This window comes from Dipodomys merriami, unplaced genomic scaffold (genome assembly GCF_024711535.1).
Source record: "Dipodomys merriami isolate MVZ:Mamm:240054 unplaced genomic scaffold, mDipMer1.0.p SCAF_11, whole genome shotgun sequence".
Taxonomy (NCBI): domain Eukaryota; kingdom Metazoa; phylum Chordata; class Mammalia; order Rodentia; family Heteromyidae; genus Dipodomys; species Dipodomys merriami.
This window is the reverse complement of record NW_027202382.1, coordinates 47305388-47318183: the sequence shown is the minus strand read 5'-3', so window position 1 is coordinate 47318183 and position 12796 is coordinate 47305388. Positions and strand designations below refer to the sequence as shown.

At 56.5% G+C, this 12796-nt stretch overlaps 1 protein-coding gene across 3 annotated transcripts in view; it reads left to right on the top strand.

Annotated features, from left to right (window-relative positions):
• Col5a1 (collagen type V alpha 1 chain) overlaps positions 1 to 12796 on the top strand; it is a 141898-nt gene that overhangs the window by 85199 nt on the left and 43903 nt on the right. For all 3 annotated transcript variants that reach the window (XM_070014973.1, XM_070014972.1, XM_070014974.1), the window contains 7 exons: positions 3331 to 3375; positions 5233 to 5286; positions 6687 to 6794; positions 7503 to 7556; positions 9573 to 9626; positions 12503 to 12547; positions 12667 to 12720. In XM_070014973.1, coding sequence (XP_069871074.1) covers positions 3331 to 3375; positions 5233 to 5286; positions 6687 to 6794; positions 7503 to 7556; positions 9573 to 9626; positions 12503 to 12547; positions 12667 to 12720 — 414 coding nt within the window. The remainder of the gene's footprint in view (positions 1 to 3330; positions 3376 to 5232; positions 5287 to 6686; positions 6795 to 7502; positions 7557 to 9572; positions 9627 to 12502; positions 12548 to 12666; positions 12721 to 12796) is intronic.

Sequence of the window (12796 nt, the reverse complement as noted above, 5' to 3'; positions counted from 1 at the left end):
GGCCCACAACCTTGTTAAGCAGGGCCCAGAGCTCCAGAGCACTATCCACGCACCGTCCCCACCGTCCCACACTAACTGGGTTTGCTGCGCGCCACAGGATTTAATCTCTCTCTCAGCTCCCTGGGCAGCAGTCCATGCATAAGTACAGGATGTGCGTGGAGAAGAGGTGTGCGGACCAGGTCTCTTCCTTCTCTAAGGACAGACAGGCCGCTGCACGTTAAAGCCCCAGTCTTCCCGTCCAAATGATTTTAACTTGGTGCACACCTACTCACACCCCTCATTTGTCCCTGTGGCCTATGGAGCTTTATCCATGCCCAGTATGATTGCACATACAAGTGTGCCCTTGTGACTTGCTCCAAATTATACTAAGCGCAGCACCCCATCAGGACACACCCAGTCTTGATGTTCCCCCTGCAGATCCAGGGCCTGATCCCCTCCTTGTTTCTGAGTGGCCCCAACTTTCCTGACCCAGGAGGCAGGACTTCCCAAGTTCAAGAGCCATGGACGAGAGCTCTACCCCCAGGGATTGGGAGCTCCCAGCAGTCAGGTTTCTCCTTGAAGTATGCTCTTCCCAGCCAAACGCCTCCTCAGTTTTCCAGGGGTGATAATTAGCAGCAATGAGGATTGTGTGAGCTCCGTGCATGTTTGTCTTACAAATTCCTGTTGCATAGTGGCTGCCTTTGGCAGCTCTTCTCCATGGCTAATTGCATAAAGCTGCTTCTGCACGCTAAAAGGTGTTTGCTTTAAAATGTTTGTGGAGAATGCTCTTCTCTGTCTGATTAAAATTCATGCGTGACCTAAGCAATCCAGTTAAGACTCAGAAAACCAAGGTTGAGATCAGTTTCCCTTGGGGAAGCAGAGGCTCCGTCTCCTGTTTGCGAGTGGGTAAGCGGCCATGGGCAGAGTGGACGTGGGGGCCACACAGGCCGGAGCTGGGGTCCGGCATTGGTTGGAAGTTCTAGATTTCTCCACCAGAGTTCCATCTTCTTCCTCAGTGCATTGGGCGCTGTGCAGAGATGCCATAAACGCCAGAAATGCATTTCTCCCTTAGAGGAGGGGAGTTCAAGGTCAAGGTGCTGGTGGGTTCGGTGTCTGCGGAAGGCTGCCCTGTGCTTGTGCCTCCTCGCTGTGTCCTCCATGGTAGAGGGCGGGGAGGCCATTTTACAGGGACACCTGACGCCCTCGCAGTGGCCCCACCTCCTGCTTCCTCCTTTCTCGTGCTAGGGCTGAATCCTGGTGTGTGCGGTGTGCTGTGTGCTGAGCCCCTCTTGTGATGCTGTGGTTATCTGGTTAACTTCCTGAGTTCTGGGGACACACACCAAGTTGGCCACAGCAGGTCTCCCTGTGTCCCTTTCTTTTCACGGGCCCTCCTCCTCCCTCTGGGTTTCTCTGCCTGGCCTTCTGAAGGTGTCCTTCTGGGTTTAACTCCCGAGGTCATGGGTGGGTTCCCAGGACAGTCCAGATGAGAACCCCCAGGGCGGCCTTGGGCAGGCGCCCCTCTGGGCTCGCTCCTGCAGGCCAGCGGTTCCTTTCTGACCACTGTTCTGTCTCTTCTGCTCCTCGCCCCAAGTGCTGGCCCACACAGGGTGTGACAGATGCTCTGGGCCAGCCATTCCCAGCCTACAGGAAATCTCACAGAAATCAGGGAGAGGGTCTATTTCTATCCAGTACACAGGCCAGGGAAGCTGCCAAGCACCCCAGCATGGCTAGGTGGCCCATGACAGAAAATAACCCCATGCCGGCTGCCAGGGCGCCACCCTAAGAACCACAGCTATAAAATGGTAGACATTAGTCTGTGTGTGTCTGGAGGAACCTGGGCTCACTTTGCTTTTTGTTTCTTGTTTTGTGCCAGTTCTGAGCCTTGAACTTGGGACCTAGGCTCTATCCCTGAGATTATTTCACTCAAGACTGGCACTCTACCACTTGAGCCACAGCTCTATTTCTGGATTTTTGGTGGTTCATTGGAGATAAGAGCCTCACAGACTTTATTGCTCAGGCCGGCTTCAAACCATGATCCTCAGAGCTCAGCCTCCTGAGTAGCTAAGATTATAGGCATGAGCCACCGGTGCCTAACTTTCTTGTTTTTAGTAAGGCATGACAGAGAGATGACAGTTGTGTCAGGAAGTTGAGAGCTACCAGAAGGAGGCCAACCCTCACACCCATGTGTCCCGGACTCATGCCAGGGAGAGGAAAGCTGGAGCCAGGAGCTGGCTTCCATCTCGGACTGAATTGTTGAATAGGGTAGATCTGGATGCCACGTTGCTCAAGTCCCTTTCATATCCGAGCTCACACCTGCTGTATGCACGAGTCTCGTGGGTGCTTGAAGTGGTCTTCTCTTATACAAGTCCCAGGAACTCAAGTTTCCCTCAAAAAGAAGCATCCACTTCCTGAGAGTCACCTTTGTGGGGCTTGGCAGCTTCTGTGGAGATGCCCACAGGGTGCGGTACCCAGTGGGACTCCAAACCACAGAGCCCACCGGAGAGAGTGCTGGCCACCAGGGGGCAGCTGGCAGCCCCTGCCTTCTCCCTGGGCCTGGCTCAGCCTGAGGTAGCCTCCAGAGTCGGTAAAAGTAGAGTAGGTAAAAGTCACCTGGCTCAGAGTCCTGAGGCCCACTGGCCTTGCCAGGGAGGGCTGTGGCTCTGTGGTGCCAGGCCAGCCAATCCCCAGGGTGTTTGGCAGGAGAGAAGATGGCCACGGCCACTGTTAGCCATCAGTGGATGCTGTAAGGTGTCATGCCCAGGATGATACAGAATTAACACCACCAGGTGGCACGCACCTGCCTCTCCTGGTACCTGGTGTGTGCTGGCTCTGTCCTGAGGCCCTCACCCCGGGGGCTCCCCTCCCTGAGCACAGTGAGGTCAGGGTCCTCATGACCTCACTACACTACCTGATAAGGAGGTGGACGCATGCAACACTCCGAGACGTTGTCAGGGGCCACAGAGCAGAACCACAACTGGAACCTGTCTGTCCCGGCTCCTCCCCAAACCTTTGAGGATGGAGAGATAGGAGTTTCCCAAACAGGTGGATGTGAGCATGGGAGGGGTTAGCTGGGGGCTTGGATCCAGGTAGACCCAGAGCTCAGGGTGAAGGGTCATCTATTGTATGGTTAGGAGTCACAGCCATGGAAATCAGGATGCTGGGCCTCACGTGGGCCCAGCAGTTGGTATGAGAACGGAGGGGCTATAGAGGGTTCTCCCGCAGCGGAGACATGGGAGGCCTGCTCGGGGAGAGGCCGGCGAGGACCTGCCAGGGCCCCGCCCTTCTGGGCCCTCGGAGTATTATAGTGTCCAAGCATTTCTGACCATTCTTCTCTCCTTCCTGTCCACACAGGGAGCAGATGGCATCCGAGGTCTGAAGGGCACCAAGGGCGAGAAGGTGAGTGTCCCCTCCAGGGCGGACTGGCCCTGCCAGCAGCAGCGCCCAGCGTCACACAGAAACAGAGGAGGGGCCGGCTCTGATCACTGAGAGGAATGGCTGCTCCTGGGTGGGAAAATGTGTTTGTTTGCCAAAGGAAGAAGCTCACATTGAAGAGAGCAAGCCCCTGGGTACCACGGGGTGTCATCGGTCAGACCCAGTGCACCTGCCCAAGAGGGCCCTGGCCTAGAAACCCGGCAGGTGCACACTGCCCCCGCCCCTCCTGGCAGGCTCTCCTAGCAGGCATCAGCCAGCGCTCATTGCTTGTTAGCAGTCACACACTCCTGGACAAGGTTGGGCTGATTTGCGGTGCACGATTACAGGGCACTGCCAGGGCCTGGCTGCCCCATGTAGGCCAGGCTAGCTCTGTGACTGCCCATGTTAATTAACAAGTGGCCATAGCTCGGCACATGCTGCCAAGACAAGCGGGGCACAAATCAGAACCCAGATGGACTCTTCTGGGTAACACGAAGCTAAGGTAGGCGCCAAATGTGCTGCCAGCCCGGGCGCTCAGGGACCCCGCTGCCCTGCCGTCCCCAGCCTGGCAGGGCTGCGTGGCCTCCGCTCTTGTCCCTCGTGTTGGGTGGAAGGAGGCTTCTAGGTCAGAGCTGGCACCGCTTCGGAGGGGGCCCCGCTGCCCCGCTGCCCCGCTGCCCCGCTGCCCGCTCTCCTTCGGGTCCTGTTGAGCACCTCCCTTGCCCTTCCTAGGGAGGACACACTCTCAGCAGGGCACCCCCATCCCTCTGCGGCAGACTGAGGTGTCCAGGGACGCTGGGGCCCAAGGCCTGAGAGTGAAGAGCCTGCCAACCAGGGGCGGGTGGAGCCTAGGGAGAGTGAACCCCTTCTCCTCACTGGGCACCGGTGGAAGGTGGAGCCCCAGAGTCCCAGCTCCGCCACCCTTACCCTCTCCGGGCTGTGCCCCCACCCCACCCCACCCGTATGGCTTACTGGGTTGCACTTGGGGCCTGTCTCACCAGGACAGCTAACCAGGCAGTCCCACGGAGCCACAGCGGGAGCTTGAGCTGGTCCTGGGGACATTTCAGGGCAGTGGTGAGGATGCATGGCTCTGGGTTTAGATTTGTAGCCACAGCTGATAAGTGGCCACACTTCCTGGACACCGGACAGGGGCCTTGGGGCTGGTCATTGTTGCTTGAGTAGGAGCTGCCAGCGGCTAGGACCAAGCCCCCGGTGCCCCGTCCTCCATTTAAGATGAGGCTGTTGAATTGTGTGAGGGAGGCCTGGTCTAAGCCCCCCTCCCCGGTGCCAGATGCCACACACCAGTATTCCAGGGGCCTCTCCATGTTTCCTCAGGTGGAGGGAATCCAGACCAAGAGTGTAAAGGGGACATCATACCACTGGCATTTAACATTCTCACAAACGGCTCCCAGATAGCACACTGTGCCCACAAGCTGGCATTTCTCACGTGTCCAGTGCCAGAGGGATAGCTCCATTTCTTTGGGGGGACATCTCACCTGCTCCCCCCCCTCAGACATCAGCCTGTTTCCTGGGTCTCAGACTGCAGTGCTGAGCCAACCACACTGTGCCCAGGGGCATGGTCACTCCTGCCCAGCTGTGTAGCTGTTCACATTCAAGCTAGGCCTGGCTGATGTCTGGGGACGCACACAGCTTCTGGCTGCGAGGCGTGGGACCCGCTGAGCCTGGGTGAATGGGAGACCAGGCCTCACAATGGCGGGCACTCAAGACCATCTGTTCCTGGCTCCTGCTGCATCCTGGGGACGGGGCCTCTGGGCGGATCCACAGGAGTCGGGGGAGTGGGTTCTCTTCTCTGGACTGAGGTGTTCTCTCATCCACATTCAGGGTGAAGATGGCTTCCCTGGGTTCAAAGGCGACATGGGCATCAAGGGTGACCGAGTGAGTACTGAGGACATGGTGGGCTTGGGGCCCTGCAAAGCGTTCGGGGTGTCTGAGGCCATGGAGCAGCTTCTCAGGATGCAGGGACAACTGGTTGGAGAGCAGGGCTCTCTGGGGCCTTGGAGGCTGGCTTTCTCTAGCCCCCGTGTCACCTCCTCTTGGACTTCTTGCTTACAGGAGGGGTTAGGTCTCACCTGTGGACCGTGAGGCTGGGAGGAGCACGGGTCTCGCCTGTCCCTCTGCTCTGGGTCCTGTATCAGTGGGGAGTGGGAACTTGTTTTTATAGCTGATAGTGTAGATGGCAGGGTAGATGCGGGGACGGACCTGGAAAGGGGGGGAGTGAGGAAAATGGTCTAAGCTGATTGGAAGCAGAACCCCTGCTCAGGCCACAGCCGGTCGCTGGCAAGCCCATCCTCTGCTGTGCTCCTAGACCAGCCTGGCCCCCAAAGAGCTCTGGTGTTGCTCATGGACCCCACTCAGGTACTGGATGACTGCCTGAGCAGTTACTGGGGTGAACAGATCCCTTCTTGGCCAGTTCACAGACACATTAGAGTTCTAGTGTTAAGCAGGGTGTGCTGTAGTCTGTGTGTTTGTGTGTGCGTGCGTGTGTGTGTGTGTGTGTGTGTGTGTGCGCGCGTGCGTGCATGCGCCTGTGTGTTTGTCTTCTGACATGGAGTTGTTCAAGCATCTGCAGCTTCTTAGGAGGCAGATATCAGAGTAGATCAGTCTAGAGGCTGGTCGAGTTTGGGAATGAGCCAGGCATGTGATCCTGTGTGTTCAGGAGGCTAAAATCTGAGGATCACAGTTTGAGGCCAGCCTCAGTGTGTAAGTCCATGAGACGCTCCTCTCCAATGGGCCAGCAAAAGCTAGAAGCTCAAGTGCTAGAGCACCAGCCTTGAGGGAGAAAGCTATAGGAAAAAAGGCGTGAGGATGGTGGTCACGTTACTGTCATGACCTGTGCGAGTTCCTGGAACCTGCTCGACCGAGCTCAGCTGCTCCCCTGAGCTGAGGGTGCTGATAAGGCCAGTCTTAACCTGCCTGTCTCCGGTGTGTGTTCTGGAGCCTCCTGGCTGTGCCTAGCCAGGGCTGTGGTCGATTTTAATGCCACCTTGGGTTTCAGGAGGAGGCCCCCCCACATCCTCCCGCTCTGAGAAGCAGTGATTTACTCCCTGGCTGTTCACCCATCATTTTAGCCAAGAGACAGGGGGCTAGGAAGCCGGGCTGGCAGCCTGCGGACACGGTGCATGTGGGAGGTGCTGTGGCCATCCAGCAGGGGGCCCAGGACCTGCCCTGACAGATTCCTTTCAGTGGAGTCCCCAGGAGCAGCTCTGGCCCTGCAGTAAGGTCAGTCAGGGGTGCAGTTGTAGGGGTCCCTCTCACTTCCTCTCTTGTGATTGCAGGGCGAGATCGGCCCACCTGGTCCCAGGGGAGAAGATGGCCCTGAAGGCCCCAAGGGCCGTGGAGGTCCCAATGGTGATCCTGGTCCCTTGGGGCCCACCGGGGAAAAGGTTTGTGGTACAGGACAGCAAGCCACGCTCCACAGGGAACCTGAGCTCTGCAGGCTCCAGATAGGAGCCTTGCCGGGACTGGGGCTCCGCGGCCTTGGCCGAGGCTGCCACAGGCATGGGTACCCGAGCGGGTCCTCTTCCTTCTGAGCTCCCTGCAGCTTCTTCTTCCAAGTGTTGCAAAGCTCGGGGATCTGAGCCCCTCCGGCACAGGAGAACCCCATCTTTGTCAAGCCCTGTCTCCTCCCTATGATCACAGCAGTGTCCCCTCCTCTCCCTGGAGGCTCAGCTCATCTGGAGGGCTCTTGGTAGGCAGCTGTACCTCACTTGCACCTGCCAGCTTCTGTAGGCTCTGTGCCAGCAGAGAATGCCCTCCCCGTCTTGTCCCCACTAGCCTGGCAGGAAGGGGCCACATGGAGTGTTTACACTTCCTGTCCCATCTCTCCCTGTGGCTAGAGCTATGGGCTAGGTTAAGAGAAATCACAGAGCAGAATTTCTTCCTGTGGAGGTCTGTTGGACACATCCTACCTTGTGAGTGTTTAGAGTCCATTCCAGAGGACGGGCTGGGACCCCGGCCTGGGTGGACAGTGTCCTTCTTCTTTGGACCCTACCTCCTGCTCCCTCCAAACCTCCCAGAACATGCTGGCTTGGTCTGCTCAGAGAATCTGGTAGCACAACACTGTGTTTACAATCACGTGATTCTTGTCCTAGGGCAAGCTTGGAGTGCCAGGATTACCCGGATACCCAGGAAGACAGGGGCCAAAGGTAATTCAAACCCAGCTGACACTAGATACCCAGACACCCCACGATGCCCTCCCCACCCACGCCGCCTCATCCGAGCTCCAGCCTCGGGGGGCTTCAGTGGCACAGTGAGTGACCCCTTACTGTGGCTTCACGCTCTGTATTTGTAGACACTTGTGTTACCTTCACCCACTTCAAGTTGGACAGAGATGAGCCTTTTAGCGATGGGGCTGGAGCCTGCCCAGTGGGCAGCACTGGTGCCTGGGGGCCTGATGGGTGGCATGGGTCACAGAGAGCATCTCATTCTGTCACTGTCACCTTTCCATCTTCACAGCTCTTCCTTACCTGACTCCCCTCGTCTCATTGGACACCGGGTGTCAGTCTCAGAGTGTCCTGCTGTCCTTGGCTCTGTATCCCTGCCCTTATCCATGGCCTGCCTGCTAGCTTCAGTGCCTTTGGGGGGCTCTGGAGCCTGGGCCTGGTGATACCAGAATGGGGGCTGGGTGGGGAAAGCCCCTGTCACTAGAGCCCACCCCCTGTTACACATCCCAGCCTGCCGGAGAGGCAGCTGGCCACAAAGCTGTGTGTGCTGAGCTGTCTGCCACAGTGCTTCCTGTCCACCCAGTGCTGGGGAAAGGGACCAATGGGCATGTTTATTTTCTTTTTAAATGTTTATCTGCTGGGAAAGAAGAGGATCCCTGGCGTGTGAGTCAAGGGCAGGCAGCATTTTGGGGAAGGGGAAGGCAGGATTCTGTGTATCCGTGTATGCCACTGAAACTATGTGAGGGGCCCCCTCTGGGCGGCTGTCACCACCACGACCCAGCTCCTTCACTGGGCTGTCACCCACACACTCCAGATCTCCCAGTCCCGACTCCTGCTTGGACGTGCAGGTGGGCGTAGGAGAAGGTTGGTGGAGCTTGGCTCCTGTGGGGGAAATGCAAGGTCTGGAAATGTGCAAACTCTTTCTAGAACAAATGCCCAAGTGCCTAGATCAGGGAGCCACACCACCAGAGAGGTGAGACTGCCAACGGCCCCAGCCAGCACCGGCCCTGGGGTAGGCGGCCACGTCTCCAGGTGTCCGCTGTGGCCTTCCTTCCCACACATAGTGGGTGACTGGACTTTTGCCAGATCAGAGCCTGTAAGTCCCTCTGCTGACATGTGTCTAATAGCTGTCAGATGCCACAGTCCATGCATAAATTTGCATTCATTTCTGACTTTGCAAGCTCCCACACTTCAGCTGGGGCCACTGTGGGACGATCAGAGAGTTCACATTCCCAGGAATGAAATGTCAGAGGGTCTCAGCAGTTCCCTGTCTTCCCAACATCAGCCAGCAGTCCAGAGCTGCAGGCGTGCCCGCAGGCGGGGACAAAGCAGAGCATGTGAAGATGCAGTTTCAGTCTTAGATTTGGAGCCTTGGAAGTGCTCAGGAAATATTTCTTGCATCGCTGAGTGGGTGCGTGTTGAGTAGGTGAAGATGGCTAGTGAAGTTGAGTAGTGAAGATGGGTGGTTGGGAGAACAGTAGGTTGGATGGGTGGGTGGGTGCTAAGTTGATGGGAGATTGCAGAAGTGGGTGGTGGGCAGATACATGGGCAGATGGTAGGGAGGATAGACTGGGGCATGGGTGTGGACAGGCGAGTGGATGGATATGTGGGTGCTAGGATGGTTAGGTGTTAGCTAAGTGCGTGGCTTGGAGAATGGTAGGGTGGATGGATTGGTGAGTGGGTAGATAGGCAGATAAGATGGATAGATGGGCAGATGGAGAGTTGGCTATTGTATAGGTAGGTGGGTGGGTATTGTATAGGTGGGTGGGTATTGTTTAGGTGAGAGTTGGGTATTGTATAGGAGGATGGGCATTGTTGTATAGACGGGTCAGTGGGCACTGTATAGCAGGATGGGCATTGCTGTATAGACGGGTCAGTGGGCACTGTATAGGTGGCGCACTCGCGGGTATCACCAGGCCCTTCTCCCACACAGCACACACAGTGTAACCCAAGCTTCTGTCCTGACAGTCATGCTTTCTCCCCCTTTAACTCTTTCAGGGCTCTATTGGATTCCCTGGATTTCCTGGTGCCAACGGAGAGAAGGGCGGCCGGGTAAGGACAGACCAGTCTTCGGTTAGGCTGCAACTGAGCGGCCGTGATGGCAGCCTGCCTCTGAGTGCTGTGGTTTCCTCAGGCCTGGGCCTGTAGCACTGTGAGGGAGAACCTAGCAGGCAAAAGATAAGAGCATGCTGGGACCTGGACTCTCCTGATGAGCTGCACAGACCATCATTGAAACCAGGCTCTTCTCTGCACCCCTCTCCCCTGGGCTTTCCTCTAAGATACGTCTGCCTCCTCCAGGCCAGGCCCAGGTCCCTTTAGGACCTAGTGCAGTGAGTTTCCAGCCTCCTCCTTCCCTCAGGCTCACAATCCGCAGCCATGATGGATCACATCTTTTGTTGTCACCTGTACAAAGGCCTCCTGGGAGCTGAGCTGGGGGAGCTGTGCACCCCCATCTTCTGTGGTGACACTGCTGGTCCAGGCCTTCCTGGCAGGAGCCTCCTTGAGCCTGGACACTTCTGTCAGAAGACAGAGATGGCCATCTTCGGCCTTGGACTCTGAGCTGGCCTTTCCTGCAGGCAGCAGGGGCTCCCTCAGTGTCAGCTTAGTTAGGGAAGCAGAATTGTCACTGCGGAAGAATGTCTGAAACATTGAGTCATTTGGGGAGCAGAGAATGTGGTCCTCTGGCCTACTAGAGAGCTGCCCTTCCCAGATGTCTGCAAGAAGCCAGAGGCTGGGCTGTTGTTGTAAATGGTTTCGTCTTGTTGTCAACTGAAGCCCCAGGAGCCTCTGAGCTGGTTTGTCTTCTGAGCCTTGGTGACTGATGCTGTTTTCCTAGTGTCTTGATTATGCAGTCCTATGTGGAGGCAGACCATTGACCTTAGCAGCACACATTTCTCGAGTCCTTGCTAAGCATGGGAGCTTTGCCCAGTACTGGCACCAGATGAGGAGCTCCCAGCAGAGTGAACCAGGGGCTGTTGTGTCTGTCTACCTTGGGAAACCTGGGAGGCCTTCCAGGAGGCTGGGGAGGTCCTTCAATCTGCCGTAGTTCAGGGTGGCTCTTCCCACCAAGGCAGCCTCGGGTCACCCACTAAGGGGTCGAGTGAGGGGGTGACCGGGTCCCACAGTGAGGCAGGGATGTGGCACAAGAGAAAAAAAGGGCCCTGATTCTGGGCCTTGCTGATGCTCTGGTCCGACAGCTGCCTGCACTGCGGGGCTGCCCAGCAGACCGATGGCAGGTGTGTGCCTGCATCGCCCGACCGGTGCTCAGGAACCTCTCTATCCTCCACCTGCTGGCTTCTGCGCAGCCAGTGTCTTGCTTCTGGGATGGCTGGCAGAGTGTTAGACAGCCGCTGTGCCCTCCAGCCAGCTTCTGCATGAAAAGGAGCAGCACAGAAAGGTGATAGCCCCAGTAAGGGTCATGCGCCCTGTGCTTCCTCGGCCTCCCAGGAGAGAGACTGGAATCCACTGGGCCATGCAAGGCTCCTCCTCTATGGGCCTGGCTGTCTCCGCTCTGCAAGAGAGCACCAGCAGGGCAATTCTGGGATGACCCACTCCTCCCCAGCAGGGACAAGAGGACAGATGCCCAAGCAGTTTGTGATGGAGACCTAGGGGTGTGCTCTATGCTCTGCTCCACAGCTTCAGTCACGGAGACCCCAAACTTAACATGGGTGTCTTACCACAAATGGATAGAATGGAGATGGAAACTCTGCTTTGCTCCTTGTCAGGGCCAGTGGGCCTGGATGGTGGGCACAATGAGATCAGCTTGTCTCCCAGATGCATTTGCTCTGCAGGGTGAAATCCAGAGCCGGGCAGTGCTAGTTACAGAGGGTGGGAGGAAGAGAAGCTGGCAGCCGAGGCCCAGCTGGAATCAGGACTGACCACGAGTCTACCTTGGAATGGCATTAATCATGTAGAGATCACAGATATGTTGGTAATCTTCACATGCAAATATTGATTTGAAGTCAGATCTTGCTGCAGAGTTAACACACTGGAAAGCAGGGTGCATTGTTAAAAAGCAACACCACTAATGATGACTCTAAATGGTGTGTCAAAAGGGGGCAGGGTGGGGGTTGGAAGGCCGGGCACTGGGCCCTCACACCTGCAATCCTATAGGAGGCTGAGGACTGTGGTTTGAAGCCAGACTGAGGAAAGTCACAAGTAGTGCTGTGGCTCAAGTGGTAGAGCACTTACCTCGAGTCCCAAAGCTCAGGGACAATGCCAAGGCCCTGAGTTGAAGCCCTATGACCAGTGTGCGCGCGCGCGCACACACACACACACACACACACACACACACACACACACACAGAGCAAGGGGGTGTGTGTGGATAGAAAGCATTCTCTGCCCTGGCCACACAGAGTGAATGATGGAGAGAAGGCACTCAAATGGGAGACTTGGCATTCAGATTGGTCCTGGGCTCTGGCTCTATATGAGAGGCCAGACCAAAAGCCAGGAAGTTGTTGGCGAGCAGGGGAAGATGCCACATCCCCTCATTGCTTCTGGGCACCGTAGGTAAAATGCACTTTGCCAGCCATTCTTTCTGCTGTGGCCAAAACAAATGTGCTACGTTCACATTTCCAAATGTGGGTTGGAAATTGCAGAATAACAATGGCAAAGGGAGTCTGAATTCTGTGGAGCCAGCGCCTCCCGGATCGGTGGGCTCTATGTTAAATTGCAGGTCCACCCTTCTGCACAGCCTGTTGAAAATTTAATGGCTAATATTCTTAACAGTAGCAGAAGTAAATTATGTATGAAAGAAGTTGACTTTCTTCTCCTTTCTTGTAATAATGTTTTTCCTCCTGGGAAGGGAGGCGGAGGAGGAGGAAGAGAGAAAAAGAACCCAGTGAACTGGGTTTAATCTGTGCTTAATCTGCCTGAGCAGCGCCAGGCCTGATGAGTGTGACTGACAATCCCTTTTCTCTGATTGTAGGGGACACCCGGAAAGCCTGGACCGCGGGGACAGCGAGGCCCGACGGTAACCCACCTTGTGGCCTGAGGGCTGCCCTGGAGAAACAGGAGAGCACGCGGGGGTGCGCGGCGGGACGCCATGATTCTGGGTGTCTGTGCTGACTGGCCTTTTCTCTGTCTGTCCAGGGTCCAAGGGGTGAAAGAGGTCCACGGGGCATTACAGGGAAGCCTGGCCCCAAGGTAATGTTCTGGGTCCCTCTGCAGCATGGTTTTGGGGGCATGTGGCGTTTGAGGGACCTCCCTACTGCACCAAAGC